General features: G+C 32.9%; 1 protein-coding gene across 1 annotated transcript; it reads right to left on the reverse strand.

Annotated features, from left to right (window-relative positions):
* Positions 1-11,086: 11,086 nt before the first annotated feature.
* Positions 11,087-12,094, reverse strand: LOC109178943 (AP2/ERF and B3 domain-containing transcription factor At1g50680-like). Its single transcript, XM_019328493.1, has one exon. The coding sequence runs from the start codon at positions 12,083-12,085 to the stop codon at positions 11,087-11,089; it is 999 nt and encodes a 332-aa protein (XP_019184038.1). The 5' UTR covers positions 12,086-12,094.
* Between the last annotated feature and the right edge of the window lie 11,565 nt (positions 12,095-23,659).

Below are 23,659 nucleotides of genomic sequence, written 5' to 3' on the forward strand. Positions count from 1 at the left end.
AGGATGACACGTGGTGGCTACGTGGAGGACATGCCGAACGGCTGGAATCCTGTCCCCGGCATAGCGGCTATAAATACCCACAGTAGCTACAGTGTAAAGGACTTTTGGACGATCGATAGGTTGTTGTTAGAGAATCCCGACCGCACTCAGTCGGTACTCAGAGCAACCAAGTAGATTGTACTTAGGGCCTTTACCGTGATCAATAAAGTCTTTTATTTGCTTTAAACGGTCTCGGGTATTTTATATTGCTTGCGTGTAATTAGCAGTACCAATATCAAATGTGTATAAAATGCCCTCTTAAACACCCTAAAAGATGGTCCAGCACGGCTCCGGTTTTACCCTTTTCTTGTGATGCTCCGTTTCATGCTCATATACCTCCTTTTCAAGCTTAAAATCTTCATGAATCATAAAAACACAAAATAGAGTGGTATTTCGGGGCTCATTAGCAATTATAAGCATAAGCAACCATAAATCACGCACGAAGGATATCAAATGTGTATAAAATGCCCTCTTAAACACCCTAAAAGATGTGTTACTTATCAATACATTTATTAGTTCTAAAGATCCATTAACTTAAATTGATTTAATAATTTATATTACCACTAATTTATAATTATATAATAATTAATATAAATAATTAAAAACTTATTTACTTCATGCATGTCTTCATTTTAATTGCATTGTAAATGCACAAGTTTGTATTTGTGTTGTCCTGTAGATTTCACAATCACAACTATTTTTAAAAGAAATAGTTAATATGCAATTTATATCTAACATATAAAAAATATTTTAACAATAATTAAATAAATAAAACAATATATTCATATCATACAATTCATTTTATATATTACAAACTAAATTAAGCAACTAATTTACTAAACATTTTTTAATATTACTAAATAATTAATGATGCATCAAGCAACACTAACCCGCACGGGAGGGGCTAGGGTTGCATGAATCCTAGCCTACGGGCCTGGCAGGCTGGCCCGCCAGAAATTAGGGTCGCGGTGGGGCGGGCCGATGCGCTTTGACATTACTACACGCCGCCATGCACCCTCGTCACCATGCACGCTGCCATTGCCGTCCGCCATGCACGCATGCATGTCGCCATTGTCGTCCTCCATGCACGCATGCATGTCGCCAATGCCTCCCGCCATGCATGGATGCATGTCACCACTGCGCCGTGTATACCGCCTAGGCCCAAACCCCCTCTCTTCTTGGACCCCTCCTAACTGTTACTCCAATAATAATGATTATTATTATTATTATGATTATGATTATTATTATTATGTGTCTATATACATGATATGGTACATATGAGAACAACCTCCCAAATCAGAACTGTGGAGACATATAATAACTAGTTTTCTTAATTAAACAAATGATAGCAAATGATAGGAGTTGGACGTGGCTTCTCGCTAAACAATTGTCTCTATCTTTAGAATAAAGTAGTTAGCCATCTGCCATCACATTAAAATGTTATTAAATTGTGAATAAAATAAAATTCTACAAAGTACGTGAATTTGAATCCTCTGGTTAAGCGGGGAACTCACACCATCCCATTTTAAGTGATTTACTTGTGATTTAAGTATATGAATTATTTATGAAGGAAAATAATTTTTTTCAGCCCTATATTTATATAAAATAACGATTTTAACTTCTCAATTATTGATGTGAACATTATTTACATTTTATTTTTCGTAAAATGGTGATATGGTCCCTCACCAACAGAAACCATTAGAACCCGTCACATTTAATTTGCAAGTTTGCATTGCAATTGTGCAGCTTGTTCGTTAATATATGAACAAAATTATAGAGCAATCTTAAATTTTTAGGCAAATTGTCCTATTCAAAAGATGTGTTTACAATTCAGTGAAGAGATTAGTTAGTGTGTCTGACGGGTGAAAATTCTGGGTACACCCAAAAAATATATGAAGAAAATTATAATTTACCATTCTAAATCATTAAAGTTTTCATTAATAGGTCAACAAATCAAAACTATCTACACCACCACCTCATGAAAAGAGAAATCAAAATTGTCACCTTGTAAAAGAAGTTACAGTTTATTAATATTGATGTCAACAATTAAGGAACTAAAATTGCTAGTTCGTATAAATGTAAGAACGAAAAATGTTTTTTTTTTTTAAGAGAAATCAAAATTGTCACCTTGTAAAAGAAGTTACAGTTTATTAATGTTGATGTCAACAATTAAGGAACTAAAATTGCTAGTTCGTATAAATGTAAGAACGAAAAATGTTTTTTTTTTACACTACAAAAACACGGATATAGGACGGATTTGTCACAACTTCATCAAGAATATAAACATGTCACAGATGTATGTGGATGTTGCTGGTGGGTTAAAGAAACAACGTATTTATGGCGGCCTAGCTAGGGACTAAGACATCCTCATTTATCAACAATAACAGTTGTTGTTCATCTATTGATTCACAAATTCATTAAGATGCAATAAAGGAGATGGTGGACCCAACAATTAGAGATCATGCGAGCTGAGATGCAGGCTCAACTACAAGCTTAAAGAACTCAAATGCAAGCTCAGATTACAAGTTTGATGGATGAGTTGCATCGCAACGGCATGCTACCTACTTCAATGCCACGACCTCCAACTATTGAAGCTGAACATTCTGCTAATTCAAATGATGAAAACCTATGTGACGATTAGATTATGTGTATTAATATATTTGGTACCGTTTCTAACGATGTAACACTTTACAATACTATAACTTTGTTATTCCTATTGAGTTTGAATTTCTTAATATAATATATTTTGTCATTATATTATTGGAGTACTATATTATATGTTTAATAATAAGATATTAATTAGTGGGCAAATTATTTTTTTAAACATTAAAAATTTAGCGACGGACAAAAATTGTAGCAAATCCGTAGCTAAATACCTTCTAACAATAAAGAATGTTAATAAAATAGCGATGGAAATATTCGTCGCTAAATTTAACGACAGATATTTTCGTATCTAAGCGGTAGCTAATAAATGACATTCATTGCCAAGAATAGAAATAATCTAGCGACTGAAAATTCCGTCACTATTCCCTTGCAAAATTCGTCATTCAAATCGTCGCAGGGAGGAAACTAGCAACAAATTATTTTTGTGTTAGCGACGGAATCAGATTTCGTCGCAAGTAAACAACGACGCCACTTTTAGCGACAGACCGAATCCGTCGCTATTCCTCTTTAGTGACGGAAATTTCCGTCGCTATTTTCGCGTTTGTTGTGATGTTATTTTATTCACACACTAAATACAATAGAAAGAAGCATTTTTTTTAGTACTAACCTCTCATTTTGAGAGAGCCACATAGTTGCATTGAGCTACAAGCTACTTGACAAATAAGCATTTAATACACTTTAACGAGTGTTAACCAACATAAGTGGTAAACAAAATTGTTTAGGTACGTTTGTCCTGGGGTGCTAGCTCAATTGATTTGACTAGCTAGTCGATCATTAAAGTCTCGTAAGGTTCAATCACACTGAGAACTTGGGATCATTGAGAGACGTTGACCGATCATAGGAGATGAAAACTCCTGTGCGCATAGTGTACATGAGTGAGAACCAGTAGACTTACGGGACGACTCATGATTTACCTCCTCCAATAGTTCTAAGGGTTTTGAATTAATCTGGCGTATCATGGAATACCTAATGTAAAAAAAAAAAAAAAAAAAAAAAAAAAAAAAAGTTTAGTCTTATATTTAATTTGAATTTTCTTTTATTGGGTCTATCATCATATTTTTTCAACAAGACCACAAACCCCCGTAAGCATCAAATCATGGAGTGATGGTGAAGGGGCATTATATGGGTTGTACAGTTAGGTGGTTATGCAATTACGCCCTGCATTGATGGAGATGTGCTGGCACGCTTCAACCTTTCTCCTCATTAAGACGGAGATTGACTGATGTGCAACGCTTTATGGCGTAGGATAAAGAACCCTAACCCCTACCTGGCCTATTTATTATGTACTATTGTTTAGTTTGGAAATTTAATTTATTTATTTATTAACAACCATAATGTTGTATCTATTATGACTATCACCAAATCCATAGATGACAAATAAGTCAGCTTGTTAATGAACCAATTTGGTTAAACGAGTTGGTTCAAACAACTCATATTGTTTTAAGGAGGGATTATTAACCTAGTATTCATACATATATAATTGAACGAGAGCGTCGAACTAGCAAAATCCACAACCCTATACATATAAATACTTAGGGATTATATACATACATATTTAATTAATCTATTTACAAATTTTTTTGAATATGTGTGTGTGTGTCTTCCACACTTTCATGTATCTCCATATCTAGAAACATTATGTGCCAATATAGGTTTTGTTCATGATTTTTGTTTGTTTTTGTATGCTAATAAATGTATATATTGTATTTCAAATGTTGTATGTTATATTTTTTTAGGCAAAATTGTTTTTACACTGTATTAGCTCCGTTACTATGTATTGAATTCTAACATTAATGACTAAATGAAAATAATAATACACCCTTATAATTAATTTTTTAATTAGAAGTTTGCACCAATTGCTTTTGTAACCTTATACATTATAATTCTTCAGTTAACATTATATTTTCATTTTCTCAACATATATACACAGAATTTTTTCAATATAAATAAAAATATTATGATATTAATTAATCATTTCAATGCAATATATATGAGTTCTACATCGTGTAATCTTCATTCATTTATAATAATAATAATAATAATAATAATAATAATAACAACAACAACAACAACAACAATTGTTGTTGTTGTCATTTTGCAAATCATTTAAATATATTCATGATTTTAATATCGGACAGTTACTTTTGTGCATCGCACAGAATGAGACTAGTGTGTGTGTATAGAGGTTAATTTTTATTTTATTTTTTTTTTATATGTAGAATGTAATCCAATTTTAGTCTAATTGTGGAACTTTGGATTATATATTTATCATGATCTTATGATGCGTTGAAAGTTGGAGACTAGATAGTGCTTTAATTGTGAATTATTTAGGGTGTGTTTGGTTGGTGGGTTTTGCCCATAGGAATGGGTATGAAAGTGATTGTTGTTGTTTGGTTGATAGGTTTTTAGAACACTACTATGAGTTTCGAACACCCCATCAATTGAAAAATCCATATCCAAATAAAATAAGAGTTTCATTCCCTTATTCATTCTCAAGCACTACTATTAATAACCATTCCCATTCCACCCTACTATCAAACATGTTAAATACTTTCACCAAAACTCATTACCAAGTATTTGACACTCATTCCGATTCCGATTCCTATTTGCAAACCAAACACACCCTTATTATAATTTTATAATGTTTATAAAGAAATTTATATGTATTTCGGGCTTATGATAATTTATAGACCCATGGGGTCAGGGTCCGCAAATTATGCCCTGGAAACGTGTTCACCGTGAATGGTGAACATGGATCCAAACGGTGTCGTTTTTACGGAATTTTTTTTTATAGTTAATGTGCTGTTAACGGCGCGCATTTGTTCAGATTATGAACTTTCTGTTATGAGATTATAAATGTACTGTAAATTCATAATCTTATAACAGAAAATTCATAATCGCATAAAAGAAAAACATTTATTAAATTATGAATTTTCTGTTATGAGATTATGAATTTACAGTTATGTAATTATGAATTTTCTGTAAATTTATAATCTCATAACAGAAAATTTATAATTTCATAACAGAAAATTCATAATCTCATAAAAGAAAATTCATAATTTCATAACTACACATTCATAAATCCATGTTTGCACATTCATAATTTATAAATGTTGAAGAAACTTGCGCGAAGATGAAGTGAAACCGCGAAATGTGAAAATGAAGAAAAAAAGTCGCGCGGTTAATTAAGAAAAAAAAACGATGCATTGTTACCGTTGGGACCGTGTTCACCATCCATGGTATAACGATTGGTCAGGGTCCAAAGACACTTGAGTTAGAGGGAGACATGGAGCTTAAAAGATTACATAGTTCAAGTTAAGTTGAAGCTAGCAAAACAGAAAGAAGTGTAGCCACCAAGACTCAAACCCTGACTTGTAAATGCACAATTACACCTTACTCTACCTAGTCTACTATGTTTCTTATGTAAATCTAAACGGGAGTTACAATGACGACAAGTAGGTGGACATGATTGATCGAGACATAACAACCAGTAGTTTTATAGTGAACATGATTGATTGAGCCATTACAACCACTCATTAGGGGGGGGGGGGGGGGGGGGGAGGGGTGTGCAAACACTATAAATAGGGCTCCTTAGCCCCCTTCTAACATCATATCATATCCAATATAATCACTTATAAGACACTTCTCTACCCTCCCAACCACAACACTTGGGTGCAAAATCCCAATTCTCTAAGTAGCGTGTCTTAAGAGGTATAGTCAAATGTATAATCTAACTTATAATTAAATGTCTAATCTAACTTAGATTTATTAGACTGACTTTATTATTTATTTATTTCGACCCAATATCTAATCAGTAATATTATTTTTATTTGTATTGTTTATATTTTCTACCCGTTTTATTGTGGGACACCTAGTCCCACAAAATCATTAATAATTTATGAGGGTAACATGCTTTTAAGATAACATATTTTTGATGCGTCACCAAATCACCAATTGATATTTGTTTCTTGTTGAGAATTGATAACATTGGAGTTGTTTGGATGAGATTTATGTAATATAATTACTATTTTCTTTTGTCTTTGTTGTATAGCAAAAAAATATATTATTTAACCACAAAATTTTTAGGATGGCCAGGATTTTAATTTCATTACTATCAAATTAAACTTCATGGAATTATATAATTTCATAGTTTGGTTGGAGAGAATTGCAATTCTGTCCAACTATGAAATTGTAATTTCAAGGTAAAAACTATTAGTGATTGATTGGATTCGATTATGTTGAATATGACAGAAATTTATTGTAGGAGAGCAAAAAAATTTTATAAAAAAAAATTATTTTTCTTTGAAAAAAAGGATACTAGGCGTCGATTCTTGTTGTGGAACAAACACCCATTGTCTAATTTTTTTTTTTTTAAAGAAAAAACTATAGGCGTATGTTCTTGTATAGAAACAAACGCATATTATTAAAAAAGAAAAAAACAATTCAAACCGACGGTTCAAACCAGAATTGTCGGTTCGCCATTTTCTGAAACCGAGAGCTGTCGGTTCAGAACTAGAACCACGGTCACCCCTAAATCAATTATAACCTATTGTTAACCTGTTATAGGAAGTAAAAATTATAAAGGGTATAAATTATAATTGTGTTATTTTTTCGAGTTCAATGGCTTATTTAAAGTATTTTAGAATTCGATGACTTAATTGCACTTCTCATAAAAGTTGAATAGTTTATTTGACTCTTATCCCTTAAAAGAATTATATTCTTCCCATAAAGATATGATACCATTTTGAATTTTCAACTATATATAGTAATATTTATATTTTTAGTCTTTTACCAATAACTTGACTATTTAATTTGGTAGATTGTCTCTAATTATTCAAATTGACCAAATTCAATTCAAAATATTTAAGATATACTGATTTTCACCAAACTTCATTTTTATTCATATTAGAGTATTTTGGATTTTGAATGTTTTAAATTGAATTTAGGGTTTGTTTGGAAACTCAAAAGTGACTTTTGGAAGAAAATATTCATTTTGGTCAATAAAAAAAAAAATAATTTGACAGAAAATGACTTACTAAATTTTTGGTTGAAAGAAATTTTTCATATTCTTTATTTTTCCTGTGTTTATCATCTCTCTCATCTCTTTTGAACCTAGCTAGTTTCTCGATTATTATTACGACTACAACCACCCCCACTACCCCCAACTACCACCACACCGATACACCACCACTAACACTACTATCACCATACTAATTATTATTATTATTATTATTATTATTATTATTATTATTATATGTTTATTTTCACGAAAATAAACAAAACAGAAAAAATAAATAAATCTTTTAGCGTTCAGTTAAACATTAGAAAATTATATTATTAAAAAGAGAAAAGGGTCAAATAGGCCCCTAAACTTTACCTTAAAGGTCAATTAGGCCCCTAAACATTAAAAAATGTCAATTAAACACTCAAACATGTTAAATTGGGTCAATGAAGCCCAAAAACCGGTAAATGACCTGTTATTACAGGTCATTTTTATTCCGGCGATGAATTCCGGCCACCGGCGACAATTTCCAGCGACGGACGAGTTTTTCCGACCGTCCGGTCGTCTTCCACCGGAGAAGACGGCCGGACGGCCGCCTTCTCCATTGCGACCGTCTGCCGACTAGATTTGGTCGTCTTCTCCATTGGAGAAGACGACCAGACGGCAGTCTTCTCCATTGGAGAAGACGACCAGATCTTCTCCAATTGAGAAGACGACCACCAGACGGTCGTCTTCTCCAGTGGAAGACAACCGGAAAAACTCGCCGGTCGCCGAAAATTGTCACTGGTGGCCGGAATTCGTCACCGGTGGCCGGAATTCGTCGCCGGAATTAAAATGACCTGTAATAATAGGTTATTTACCTGTTTTTGGGCTTCATTGACCCAATTTAACATGTTTGAGTGTTTAATTGATCTTTTTTAATGTTTAGGGGCCTAATTGACCTTTAAGGTAAAGTTTAGGGGCCTATTTGACCCTTTTCTCAATTAAAAATTATGAAATCATTTTCTAAATTTCTAAAAAATCAAGAGATTAAAATTGATCAAATAATCTTGAGAATAAAAACTAAACACGTTACAAACTAAAAAAGAAGCGTAAATAGGACGCCGCAATCTAAGGCATGTCACATATGCATAGAGAAACGAAGAGTTTTTTCCCAAAATGGTCCCTCGACTATCGCTTATTTTCAATTTTGCATTTTGACATTTAATTGCACCCAATGTGGTTCCTTGACTTTTAAAAACTTCCCCAAATTGATCCTCCATTAGAAATTTCATCTATTAAGTGTTAAAATGAAGGGCATTTTCGTCCATTCACCTATTATATGCCTAATATACTCTGAAAAATAGTCGAGGGATCATTTTGAGAAAAACTCATTATTTATTTCCATTTTTTTTAACACTATCAAATTAGAATTTCTATACATTTTTTTTCTTACAAATATAAATAGTTAAAATCCACAATCAAATCTCAAAATTTTAAACGTTCTCTACAATTTTTTTCCTTTTGTCTAAACGTACAAATTTTTCCCCTATCCCTATCAAGTTTTACAATAAATTTCGTAACATTCATAAATACTCATATACTTTTTATTTTTATCTTTTTATGTTCATATATATATATATATATATATATATATATATATATATATATATATATATATATATATATATATATATATATATATATATATATATATATATATATATATAATCATATTAAAACTTCAAAAGACAATCAATCACTATGTATTACATTAAATATTATTTTTATAGTTAAAAAAAAAATTATTTTTTGTTTACGTACTTTGGTAAACAAGTTTAACTTTCAAGTTTAAGTTTATTAACATTCATATATAAAATACAAACAAACTTCAAAATGACAAGAACTTGTAATATTGGTAAATGATGAGACTTTAGGTTTAAAATTGTTTGTTTTGTGCTAATTATTTTTGCATTTGGTTTATTTTACTTGTCCTTTAAGACATAAAATTGATAGCCATAGTTCTAGACTCTCTTTAGCATGATGTACTTCTGGGTAGAAAGGCATTTGGAAATGGTAGCTATGGTTTGTACTAACTTTTGAATGAAACTAATGGCCTTACAGGCTAAGTTAAGCCAACTTTCCAAAAATATTTTCTAAGATTTTTTCATTGACCGAGAAGTGACGCGTACTTCTCAGTTCGAAGAAGTGCCAGAGCATAGCGATTGATTGTAAAAATAATAATTTTATTTTCAAAAGGCATAGTGACCGAGAAGTGAAGCGTACATTTTGGGTGTCTAAACTGATAAAAATAGTAATGTTATTTTCAATGGTAAAAATAATATTTAATATGATACATAGTGATTGATTGTCTATTGAAGTTTTAGTGTGTGTGTGTGTGTGTGTGTGAACATAAAAAGTATATGAGTATTATATTTTTGAAATTTACAGAACTTATTGTAAAACTTGATAGGATTAGAGGAAAAGTTTGTATGTTTAGACAGAAGGAACAAATTTGTATAGAAAGTTTAAAATTTTGAGGTTTGATTGTGGATTTTAACTATTCATATTTGTAAAAAAAAAAAATGTACAGAAACTCTAATTTGATAGTCTTACAAAAATGGAAATAAACAAAATAAAATAAATAAATGAGTTTTTCTCAAAATGATCCCTCGACTATTCCCAAAATGGTCCATTGACTATTTTTCAGAGTATACTAGGCATATAATAGGTAAATGGACGAAAATAACCTTCATTTTAACACTCAATAGACGAAATTTCTAACAGAGAACCAATTTGGTAGAGTTTTTAAAAGTCAAGGGACCACATTGGGTGCAATTAAAAGTCAAAATACAAAATTGAGAATGAGCAATAGTCGAGGGACCATTTTGGGAAAAAACTCGAGAAAGGAATAAGCGTGTGAATTAAATGTCAGTTCAATTTGCTAATGAGTGAGTTTATTTAGCCTCAAATGTTAAAAAGAAAAACTAAAAGCACAACTTTTTTTTAGAAAAAGGCAGAGAGTTACATGACACTGTAAAAGGTTTCTAAATTAATAATAATAATAATAATAATAATAATAATAATAATAATAGAGTGTGTTTGGTAAATAGCTGTTAGCTGATTGAGTTAGTGCAGTGAATAACATTAGCTACTTGTTAACTGATTACATGCAAAGTTACTTTTTCAAAAAATTGATTGAAAAAATTACTTTGAACAACTTTTAAAATTTTAACATTTTAGAACAATAAGTTGTTACAGAAAATTAATTAACCAAAAACACTCATATTAATCGTTTAACCAAATCAAATCACTAATAATAGCTAAATAAACTAAAATTAGCTATATTACCAAACAAGGTCATAGTCTCTAAATACTAATAAGTTAAAACGCAGGTTCAGCTTAAATAATTTGCACCCCAAAAAGCAAAAACCCGGCCGGTTTCACAGCCATATTTCCCATTTCCATTTCTATCCCTTCTCTTCCTTCCTCATCACCCTTGTCAACACTGCCCTCTTCCGTCTTTATCTCAACCCCATTGTTACTGTTAATGTGGTCAGTATATTCCACATCTATGACGCAAATGGACCGGGTTTCCGGTCCATTATTATTATTATTATCCTTGTATTCGTAAGCCGAGAATATCACAACGTCTCGGGGCTTAATTCCTTTGTCTTTCACGAACCGGTTCCAACCCCGTGTGAACACGAAGCTCTGGCTGCTCTTCCAGTAACAGTACCGGAACTTCCACGCCCGCATTGCCTTGTCGTAGAACACGAGCTCCACGTCGTCGGCGCCGCCGGTGACCTCCGCCGTGTCGAGAGTTCTGGGGAAGAATTTCAGGGCGTGTTTCTTCGGGATTACAAGGCGGTTCAGTTTCCCGACGTCGCTCGGAGTCAGTTCTTTCTTGAAGAGTTCTGTCAGAACCGAACCGGGTTCGTCCCCGGGTTGGGGAGAAATTCCGACGGGTTGGCCGGAGAGGGCGAGGTGTTTGCAGTGGTCGGAGAATTTCGGGACGTAGGATCCGTCTTTGATCATCTTGAGGATTTCTCCGGTGGAGAATTTGGCCTGGAAAGAGGGCTCTTGGAGGGTGATGCTGGTCCAGGGGAAGTTACGGTGGGCGTCGCCGCAGCGGAGGCGAATGGCGGCGCTGTCGTAGGCCGCCGCCGCCTCCTCCTCCGTCTTGAACGTCCCCAGCCATACCCTCTGGTGGTTCGCGTAAATCTGGGCTCCCCAGTTGCCGCTTTGTTGCCCCACCACGCCTTTGAACCTCGACGAGCCGACGTTGACGGCGGCGTCCGGCTCCGGCCTCTGCCGCTTCTGACGGCGGTGTTGCTCATTGGAGCTGTCGGAATCGGAGGCTTCCACCGTCGTCACGTTCGTCGTGCCACTCGCCATCATTTCCTCCACTGTCAAATCTTGTGTGAAAGATGGAAACAATTAAAACATAACAATTTTTTAATGTAACGAATCATTTCCAGTTGCATGCAGATCATATCAAGAAGAAGATTCATCAAATCCTTGCATCATGTTCATCATAATTTAAGCAGTAAATCCAAATTATCCAATAAACACACTTTTTAAAAAAAAAATCTTCATACAAAAAATAAATAATAATGCCAATAAAATTTTGGTAACTTAAGATTTGAAATTACATGTAGTAGAACTAGTATAATTTGGGTAAAGGTCCACTATGGGACCAAAAGATTAAATTATGTGAATTAGGAGAAAATGATAAGAAACAAAGACTACATTATTACTCCATACATATTGTAAACTTAAAAAACTGTGAAATATATATACATAAAAAGAGTTAAAAGTGTGTACTATTTTAAGTGTTTTATTGAAACCTTATATATATATATATATATATATATATATATATATATATATATATATATATATATATAAACGAAAATACATATAAGAATTTCAATTAGAGAGATTCGTGTGGTAAGCACATATATATAAGAATTTGAATTCTTACAGCATGCTACACAAGTTTTATTATAATGCATTTACTACGCAACAAAATTCTACTTAAATAAAGATGGATTGATATATAGAATATATAGATTTAAGATATATTCAATCATTTAAGAATATTAAATATTTCCAAACATTATATAAGATGTATGTAAATAATATTTAATTTTGTTGATTACAGAATTAACAGAACACCATGCTGACAACTCTAATTCAAACAATAATTGTAATAATCATTGATATATATATAAAATTTTAGGACATCTGTGTGTTAAGTTATACACACACGTGTGTGTATTATTAATTTCAAATATTTACTTTTTTCTTAATTTTAAAAAACCCTAATTTTTTTGAAATAAACATTTATACCTATAACATACCGCCGCCGTCGTTATATTTGAAAATATAAAATAATAAGTGTTCAACTATTTACAAATTAACAAATCTAACAACTTTTTTTAAGCGAAAAAATGACAGTTCATTAATCAATTAAGCACAAAGACTAAAAAGACATGGGAACATCCACAAAGTACAGCATACCCTAGCTCCTTTGGCCTTGACATGGGAGTGGGCAAGGCGATTACTATCTCGACAAACATAATTGACTTCACAACTACTAATAGACTCAACAAAACATTGTTTTGAAATAAAAATTTATACCTATAACATACAGCCGCCGCAGTCGTTATATTTGAAAATATAAAATAGTAGGTGTTCAACTATTTACAAATTAACAATCTAACAACTTTTTTAAGCGAAAAAACGATAGTTCATTAATCAATTAAGCACAGAGACTAAAAAGACATGGGAACATCCACAAAGTACGGCATACCCTAGCTCCTTCGGCCTTAACAAGGTAGTGGGCAGGGCGATTAATTACTATCTCGACGAACATAATTGACTTCACAACTGCTAATAGACCCAACAAAACATTGTTTTGAAATAAAAATTTATACCTATAACATACCGCCGCCGCAATCGTTATATTTGAAAATATAAAATAGTAGGCGCCCAACATAACTATTTACAAATTAACAAATTTAGTAACATTTTTTGAAGCAAGAAAACAACTTCAATTCATTAATCAATTAAGCATAGAGATTAAAAAGACATTGAAACATCCACAAAGTACGGCATACCCTAACTCCTTCGGCCTTAACAAGGGAGTGGCCGGGCAAGACAATTACTATCTCGATGAACATAATTATTACACAACCGCTAATAGACTCAACAAATCTAACAACTTGATCACTCTAGAATTCAAACAAACAAAACAAAACAAAAAAAAAAAAAAAAAAAAAAAAAACCCCAAAATCTTTGTTTCAAACAAAAAAAAAAAATGTAAGTCAATAAAAACATTCATACATCATATATATTCGTCTTTTGTTTTTATGTTTTTTTTTTTTTTTGTTCTTGTTTTTGTTTCTTTCTTTCTTCTACTCGACAACTTCTATAAAAATTCATAAAAGGTACTAGAGATTATGTTTGTACCTGGGAGACCAAGTTGAAGCTTCGGGTCCATCATGCGCAGATACAAAACCTTCCAACAAGGCAACAAGGTTTTCAAGTCTTCATATATTGTGAGAGATTGAATATCAACAACCAAAAATAATTTCTTTTATTTTTGTAAATATTCCATGATTTATATAAATCAACTCCTAATTTATGCAACTTTCCTAAACTTCATATGGAAGTTTCATTTGCCAGCAGATTCCCTTCCATATACATCCCATTCTTTAATTTTTTTACCCACTGCCATACCAAAATTAATTATTTCACTAATAAAATTTTCCTTTTATTTCAACATATACAAAATATATATTTTTTGTTCCTTAAAAGTGATTATACTTGGTAATTATTTTAGGAAAAATTCTATGTTTCCTCTACAAAAATTGTTCTCTAATTAATATTCACTCGTTATTATTGTATTTAATATTTTATTATTACATGAATTATTTATTAGCTTCTAATAAGTAGAGTCTTCAAAACTGGCTTTGCCCGTCCAGCCCCGCCAAAAAGGCAGGCATAATTTTAATTTTATGACCCGTTTTGACGGTTTTTTTTTACCCGACCCGCTAAAATAGCGGGCTTTGCTGGCCCCGCCAAGGCCCATGGGCCTAAGGTGGGGAGGGCAGGGCAGCCTATTTTAGACACGTACCATATAGTGGGCTTTGGCGGGTCCGGACAGGTCCCGCTCCGTCAGTCCGTTTCGATAATATTGCTAATGAGATTGACTAATTCAAAAGTAGTCAATAAAAATAAAAAGTTTTATGAAAAGTTAGGGAGTAAATATAATGTAGTGATTTTAGTAGGAAAAAATATTACTTTTAAATTACGTACTTATCTTATATATTTATATATATAGGTGAGGATTGGAAAGATGACAAATCAGTGCAAATATAAAATCTACAAGTCTTAACGTATTCAAATATAGCCAGTTTTGATAAATTATTCCCTTATTATATAATTTGGTTGTATTATATTTACAAAAACCCAGACGGGAAACTCCCACAAAACATGTAATTAGCCAATTATTATTATTATTATTATCTTTAATAATAATCACTAAATAATTAGAGGACAGTCTTATTTTGTATTTTGAGATTTGAAAACAGATCCCATCCCTGGCTGAAACAAAAGAGCCTTCATAATATAGTGTAGACTGTATGTAGAATGAGATTCCAATCTAGAATTTATGTTTTCTTGGTGTGAACTTAGTCATCATACCATAAATGTCAAAGTCAAAGGATTTTCTCAGTGATCTTAGGACATCCCCAAGAGAGATTTTTGGGGTGATTTTTTAGAAACAAAATTTGAAGGCGATTTTTGGATGGATGGACTAATGGAAGATTAAGTTTTTTTTTTTTTTTTTTTTTTTTTTGGTTGGTTTTCCCTCCTACAAATTAATTTTTTTTTGTGGAACTCATTTAATGATAATAAAATTATAAAAGGTTGTGTAGGTGCACGTAAGGTGCACTTGCCTGTTGGGCACGTAATACTGTTATATTAATTTTTTTTGTTAGAATTCTTTCTCCCTTTAATTTTTTCTTCTCTCTTCCCTATCTTTCTTACTTGTCCATGCAAAAATCACCAAAAATCTTCCATTGTCGAGGTTGCTCTTACATGATTCTAATTTCTTCAAGTTCCTAGTATATTGTGTTTTATTACTTTTACTAGTATTTTTTATGCGCGATGCGCAAAGCATAGGTGCCCAATATTAGTACTTTATAATAAAATTTTAAATTTTTTTAAATTTTAGATATTTAAATTATTGTAAATAATTATAATAATAATGTAAAACATTTGTATAAATTTGATATTTATATTTTAAAAAATAACTAACATATAATTTCAATATATAATGTGTATATATTATTATTATTATTATTATTATTATTATTGAAGAAGATAATAAGAAAACATATGGTGGATGCATGTGCATGGTAACAATGGTGAAAAAGATAACAGAAGTTATAACGGTAGAAGTATGTTTGTCCAAAATATTATAAAGTACAACATTTATAGCATAATGTATTAAAAAAACTTAACGGAAAAAACAGACAAAAATAAAAGGTATAACCTTCATTCACACTTATTATGTTTTTAGATTAGATTTAGATTTAGATATTGGTGTAGTTAAACATCACAAATTATATCATGAACCAAGGTTCACATTGCATTATGAATCATGACCCAAAATGATGACATTCAGATTATATTAACATATATGTTAAGTGTATATACATGATCTGCACATGATCCATGATGCATATGACAAATCTTTATACCATGGATCAGGGTTTAGAGTGCACGGTAGATTTTGATGCATGTGTATATATCTTATATTCTTATGTTGTAAGTTTTTAATTTGTATCTTGTGTTATGAAATTCTTAAAACTGATACTTTTTCATGAATATTTTTTTTTAAAGTTCAAAGAGAATATATTGTTATTCTTCTTCTCCCAAAATATATATTACTCTCCCTCTCCCCTTTTATCTGTCATATTTACTATTTATTAGTCAAACCAACTCTTTCTTCTTTGTTTATTTTCTTTAGTATTTTTTACTCATTTTTAAATTTCATTTTTTTTATTTAATATTAGTTTTAGTGTAGTTTTTAAATCTATAATTTTTTTTTTATACTAATACTACACTTAATATTGTGAAAAATTGAATAAAAAATAACTTAGTCTTGTTAAACGAACAAAACACATAAAATGGGACGGAGGGAGTATTATTCTTTAACATGGGAAAATAACACTTTTTCCCCCTAAGTTATATACTTATAGCACTTTTTCCTCCTGAATTATTCAAGTGGTTAATTCCCCCCTCCCCACCCCCCTCCTAAATGTTAAATGGACATATTTAACCTTAAAATAAATATAAATATTTCATTTATTTTTCTTCTCCAACAAATTATGACCACGATTTGGTTCAAACCGAACAGACACTATAGCAACCAAACCGAAATATTTCAATTACAATTTAGAATCGAAACCTGATATTTAGAGTTTATTAAAATCGCGAACGGGAACTGCCGGTTCATGTTCCAAACTGAAAAAATAAAATACATTTATTGTTGAATTTAGACTATTTTAAAAATAAAAAATAAAATTTTAAAATAAAGACGGTTCAAAATCGCGAACCGGATCCGGAACAGTCGGTTCATGGTTTAGGATCCAGTTTTTCCGGTTCATAATTTTAATAAACTGAAATTCAAATATTGGGTTCTGGATCTGAATCATAACTGGAAATTTTCAATTCGATTGTTATAGTGTCCGGTTCAGTTCGAACCGAACCGTGATCATCCCTACGTATAAGCAATAATTTGTTGGAGAATAAAAAATAAATAAAATGTTTACTTTAAGGGTAGAAATGTCAATTTAATATATCAGGGCGAAAAATCACCACTTTTAGAATAATTGAGGGGGCTAATGTGCTTACATGAATAATTCAGGGAGAAAATGTGCTATAAACATATAATTTAGGGAGAAAAGGTGTCATTTTCCCTAATAAAAATAGTTTAAAAAACTAATTGTAGAATTAACATATACTCGATCATTTAAGAATAATCATATTTTCAAAATATAATATATATGTAAATGAAAATTAATTGGAAAGTGTCATCCCGCACCATGAACTATAACGGATTATTCATGCCGCACCCTGAACTTTCATAAGTGATGTTTAGAACCACAAACCATTAATTTTTTTCCATCTAGCATTTTTTACAGGTTTCTTACAGGTTACCGGTAATAATATGCTGAAATGGATTTTTTTTTTTTTTATTTCGTATTTTTCTTTTTTGGTCTTCTATTTGGTACCGATAATCCAACGCTATTGGGTTGAATGTCCTCTCTCACAACCCCTGCCCTCACCAGAAACTCTGTAGATTGTCTCTGCCAAAAGTTTGACACCCTGCCACCATTATCATCATTCTTGGAGCCGCCGATCTCTTTATGGAAATCTCTCCACACTCCCTGATAGTTGTTATTGCCTCCGCCAGTTATTGCCCATTAAGGTGATTGTTGTTCTTCAATCCTTACTCTAGGTAGTTAATCAATTTGCCGAAATAGAACCCGTCATTGTTATTGCTTTCATGGCCGCATTGCCTCCCTGGCTTGCCAGATACATGGAACCTTCTCTTTCACACCACAAAATCTTAGGTCGTCGTTAAGATTCTTTGTTCAAGGAAATGGAATTGTTGGATTGGTGAATAATGTGAACTAACGGAGATCACACTGCAATTTTAAAGCCACAGGTCCACATTAACTGTACTGTTTCCGGGCATGACGTACTGCATGAGAGGTTGCCTGGGTTCATGAAATTGGTCTCGTCCGGAATTGAAAAGCCCGCCACACCCAAAATTTTAGCTTACTCGTATTCTCTGAAACTCCCCTGTAACTCGTGGTGTTTCTAGAGATCAGTCCTCTATCCACATCTCAATCTTCCCTGTGTATATCGCCATTCCACCCAATTTATACCCCTTATTCCTTTCTTTCTATCACCAGATTCAATCAAACACGATACAAAAAAAGAGAAGCAGAGGAAGAAGAAGAATTTGTTAGTGTCGTGCAATAATGGCTTCAGAGCATATGAGAAGAGCCAACAAGACGGACGAAAGTCGAACTGGAGAAGAATAGAGTCCCCAAAATGGCCAGCCACTTTGAGTCGCTGGCCGAGAAAGTCGCCGATGACACTATTGCGGATTTCCGTCCCGCCGATGTGCGTGTTATTGAAACGACGGTCGCCACTACTGAACATGGAGATCAAGGCAAAATCGCACGAGAAAGGGAAGCAGCTCGCGACGCGCAGAAAGGAGGGAGGGCGCACGGCCAACAAACCCGCGACATCACCTCTCAGCGTGAACACAATCAAGCCAAGCCTTGGAAAGCAACCGAACAAACCCAGGATGATATTGCACCTGATTGTTGTTGTTATTCACCGGCGGTGCCTGATACTTCGAAGACTCTATCGCCATTTCCTTTCTCTCTCTTATGCTGGTTCGCAGGATTTAGTTATTACATTTAAATTTAGGAAGATTTACTTAAAAATAAAGTCCACATCAGCATATTACCGGTGCCACATCATCTTTAAACTGGGAAACCTGTAAAAAATGTTAGATGGAAAAAAATTAATGGTTTGTGGTTCTAAACATCACTTATGAAAGTTCAAGGTGCGGCATGAATAATCCATTATAGTTCATGGTGCGGAATTAATTTTATTGATAATAGAATTAACAAAACACCAACAACTCTGAATGAAAATTAATTAATTTTTTTTTTGAATGACGAGGGAAACCCCACAACCCTTTCAAGTGTGAGTAAATCCCGCCTTCCCTAGCCGGCAAAGGATCACAAGGAGGTAAACCAACCTAGGTTACCCATAACTGATCGGCTCAAACCAAGGAAGCAAGGATTCGAACTCGTGACTTTGTGGTTACAAGTGTAGATCACTTGCCATCTTGGCTGGGGTTACCCCGTAAATTAATTTTAATATGGATGAAAGAGTGAAGAGAATTGAAGTTGGTGCACGTTGCGTGCACTGCACACGCTAGTTAGGAGTGTCATCGTAGCTGTCCGTTGATCTTATAAGGAAAAATATAATATTTTTGATTAAAAAAGTAATAATTTTACGTCATAATGTAAGAGTATTACTTTTTCATGAAAGGTATTACTTTTCTCTTCTAAATAACAAACACTTTATTCTTAATTAATATTACATTTGCATACTGATTCTATTGAACTCGACCCATCTTGCATATCAGTCTCACATAGTCACATGAGTCATAAGTGTGACCCTTTAGATTATACTATACATTTTAAACAATTTATATCCGAAAATCTCTGCATAAATTGAAGTAAATTATGACTTAATAACCATATACCACATTTATAAATCTTATTATCAAATTAACAATGATTAATCAAAATATATTTGGTAATAATTAATTAAACAGTAATGATTATTACTACAGTGAATCAAGAGACATATCGGCACGTTCTTGATAAGTGTAGAATTGCATGACCCTGTTTGGTAAAAAATTACTCTATAGGTTAATTTTGATTTATTTGACCATTATTAATTGTTTAATTTAGTTAAAATATTAATATAAATGTTTGGTTAATTAGCTTTTTACAACTCCAAAAGGCTAAAATTTAAAAAGCTACTTCAAATAACTTTTTCAATTAGCTTTTTGAGAAAAAAGAAATTATACCAATCAGTTAACAGCTAATTTACCAAACATTTTTCTATAATCAGCTAATGTTATCAACTATTTATACCATTTAATTAACACAATCAGCTAACGGCCATTTTACCAAACAGGGCCTATATGTTTTCATCCTTTAGACTAATGGGTTATTTGGTTCACGGAATAAATTTGTGGGAATAGGAATGCTATTCCATTGGGAATGGAATAGGTAAAGAATAGAATAGGAATTGTATATATTCTGTTGTTTGATTCATTGATGAAGGAATAGACTTTGAGAATTGTATTCTAACATTTGGTTGGTTAAGGAATAGAAATGGAATATATGTTTAAAAGACATAAATGTCCTTGTACAAAATATAATAATAATAATAATAATAATAATAATAATAATAATAATAATAATAATAATAATAATAATAATATTATTATTATTATTATTATTATTATTATTATTATTATTATTATTATTATTATTATTATTATTTGTTGGTTTTAGTGTTTTTGGGCCCAGGGAGGTCCAACACCAATAGTTATGCTGTGCAACCGAATGCACCATGCATGGTGCATACGATGCAAAACCACGTCGTTTTGACTAAAAACGCGCGTCCCACTTAAAAAAAAAAAAATCCAGGTTCGATTCTCGGCAATAGCATTATTGTGGATATATAGTTATGAATTTATAGATATTTAGTTCATTCATTGTGGATATTTAGTTCATTCATTGTGGATATTTAGTTCAATCATTGTGGATATTTAGTTCATTCATTGTACATATTTAGTTCATTCATTCACTGTGGATATATATATAGTTATGAACAGGGCCGTGTTTTAAGTTTTGGTGGCCCTGTTCTGGTAAATAAATGTGGCCCTACCAAAATCACAATTTTTAAAATCGATACATGCAAGTTTCGAACCTTTGACCTCCGAATTAAAATACAATAAATACACATTCTTACCATCTCTTCATAGAACCTTTTAAATTCAATTGAAAACTTTTAATTTTTATTTCTAAACTAGCTAGGTAAAAATTAAATATTAGACCTCTAAAATTTGGGGCCCCTCTAAAATTGGGGGCCCTGTGCGGTAGCCCAGCTTGCACAGCTTAAAATCCGGCCCTGGTTATGAATTTCTGGATATATAGTTATGAATTTATGGATATTTAGTTCATTCATTGTGGATATTTAGTTCAATCATTATGGATATTTAGTTCATTCATGTGGATATTTAGTTCATTCATTCACTGTGGATATATAGTTATGAATTTATGGATATATAAAAATGCTATTGCCGAGAATCGAACCTGATTTCTTTTTTAAGTGGGACGCGCATTTTTTAACCAAAACGACGTTGTTTTTGCATCCGTATGCACCATGCATGGTGCATACGGATGCATAGCATAATTTGTGAGTCCAACAAAACCGTGGTTGGTGGATTCACCTTTCACAACGCAGCTAAAAATATGGGCTCGATGATTTTTTACGTGGAAACAGAAAGTTGAAAATCATGGGCCTTTTTGGGTGATGCCAAGCCTAAATTCACTATGTGTTTTGTAGGTGTCTTTGTACATGTTGTATGACTATCGTGTACATAGAAATATTGTGTATGGCTATCATGGAAAACGGATCGACAATATTTCATTTTTTTTTTTTAATTTCGAAGAAAATATATTATGATTCTTTCGTTACTGCATGCTATACCGGGCATTTACTATACATCACAATTTTACTTATTTGAAAATGGATTGATAGAGTACAAATTAGTAACATATATATTCAATCATTTAAGAATATTAAAATTTTCAATATGTAATGTATGTAAATAAAATTTAATTTTGTTGATAACATAATTAACAAAACACAAGAGCGACAACTCTAATAAGGACATCACCAGTTGTAGATTTTTTATTTATTTATTTATTTTTTATAACTAAAAGCCAACATAAATATAAAGCCCGTTATTTTACTAACACAAACTTCTTGGAGGCTAGACTGGGATCTAATCCTAGCTATTGTTGGCGCTCGATTCTTGCAGGCATAGATGTGTTGAGGCGTGGCTGCTTTCGTGAGTTTCATCGCATTGGTGATGGCAGAACAACAAAAATTTGGCACCATCCTTGGCTGCCGGACAGGGATCATCCATATATTCAAACTCCAATTTCGACTGTGCATGATGAGGCAGTAGTCAGCTCCCTAATTAATTCGACCACAGGAGATTGGGATACGGTTTTGCTTAGTGACCTCTTTCTCCCTCGTGATATTGAACTGATTAAGTCGATACCCATCTCGATAGGCTTTGCGGATACGTGGAGTTGGCGAAATGACCTTCGAGGAATTTATTCTGTCAAGCAGGGATACAGACTCCTTATGGATAATGGGTTGTCACCTAATACTGCCTTCACAGCCTGGAGTGCCTTATGGAAATCAAAGCTTCCTCCAAAAGTCCTGAATTTTGCATGGCGATGTGCTAGGAATGTTTTGCCTACTGTTGTTTCTCTAGCTGCTAGGGGCATAGATGTGGATACTCACTGCCCTATTTGCCTTAGTAGTCCTGAAACCATGAACCACCTATTCTTTGAATGTCCAAAGGTGAAGGATATTTGGCTCGGCACGCTGGACTACACTATAACCGCTCAGGTGGGTTTTGAGTCGTGGCTTTCCTCACTGTTTGAGCAATCGAGTAAAGACAAGTTGTGCAAATGCTTAGCAATTTGTTGGTGTGTGTGGAAAATGAGAAACGATTGGGTGTGGAATAGAAAGCAATGGACTATGGAAATGTTGAAGAAATGGGTAGAAAGCAGTGTACTGGAATGGCAATTCAATCCTACAAATTTCGAACCCAGTATTAGTAACCATGCAACGTCAAATATCAATTCTATTATTCCTCCTTCGACTTGGCTAGTAGAGGTTGATGCAGCTGTTCAGCAAAATGATGAATTTGGATACTATGGTGTCGTGGTTTCGTCGAATGGTGGTGGATTTGTCGCGGCAAAGAGTGGCCCCATTCGTTGTCTAAAGGATCCACACCTTGCTGAAGCCATGGCTATTAAGGAAGCACTATCTTGGACCATATCTCAAGGTTGGAACAAGGTAATTATACGCTCAGACTGTCAGATGGTGTGCAGGTTCCTGAATCAAAATCTCCCGGATAATTCCTATACAGGCAATATTATTAATCAATGTCGGGTTCTGAAACGACACTTTGAATCAGTGTCTATTGAGTTTATCTCTCCATCAGCGAACAAATGCGCTCATGCTTTGGCTCGAGCTGCTAGTTCT

This window comes from Ipomoea nil, unplaced genomic scaffold, assembly GCF_001879475.1.
Source record: "Ipomoea nil cultivar Tokyo-kokei standard unplaced genomic scaffold, Asagao_1.1 scaffold0875, whole genome shotgun sequence".
Taxonomy (NCBI): Eukaryota; Viridiplantae; Streptophyta; class Magnoliopsida; order Solanales; family Convolvulaceae; genus Ipomoea; species Ipomoea nil.

What these genes read in the sequence shown, in the direction of transcription:
- LOC109178943 (XM_019328493.1), bottom strand. Translation starts at nt 12,085, where the DNA reads ATGATGGCGAGTGGCACGACGAACGTGACGACGGTGGAAGCCTCCGAT.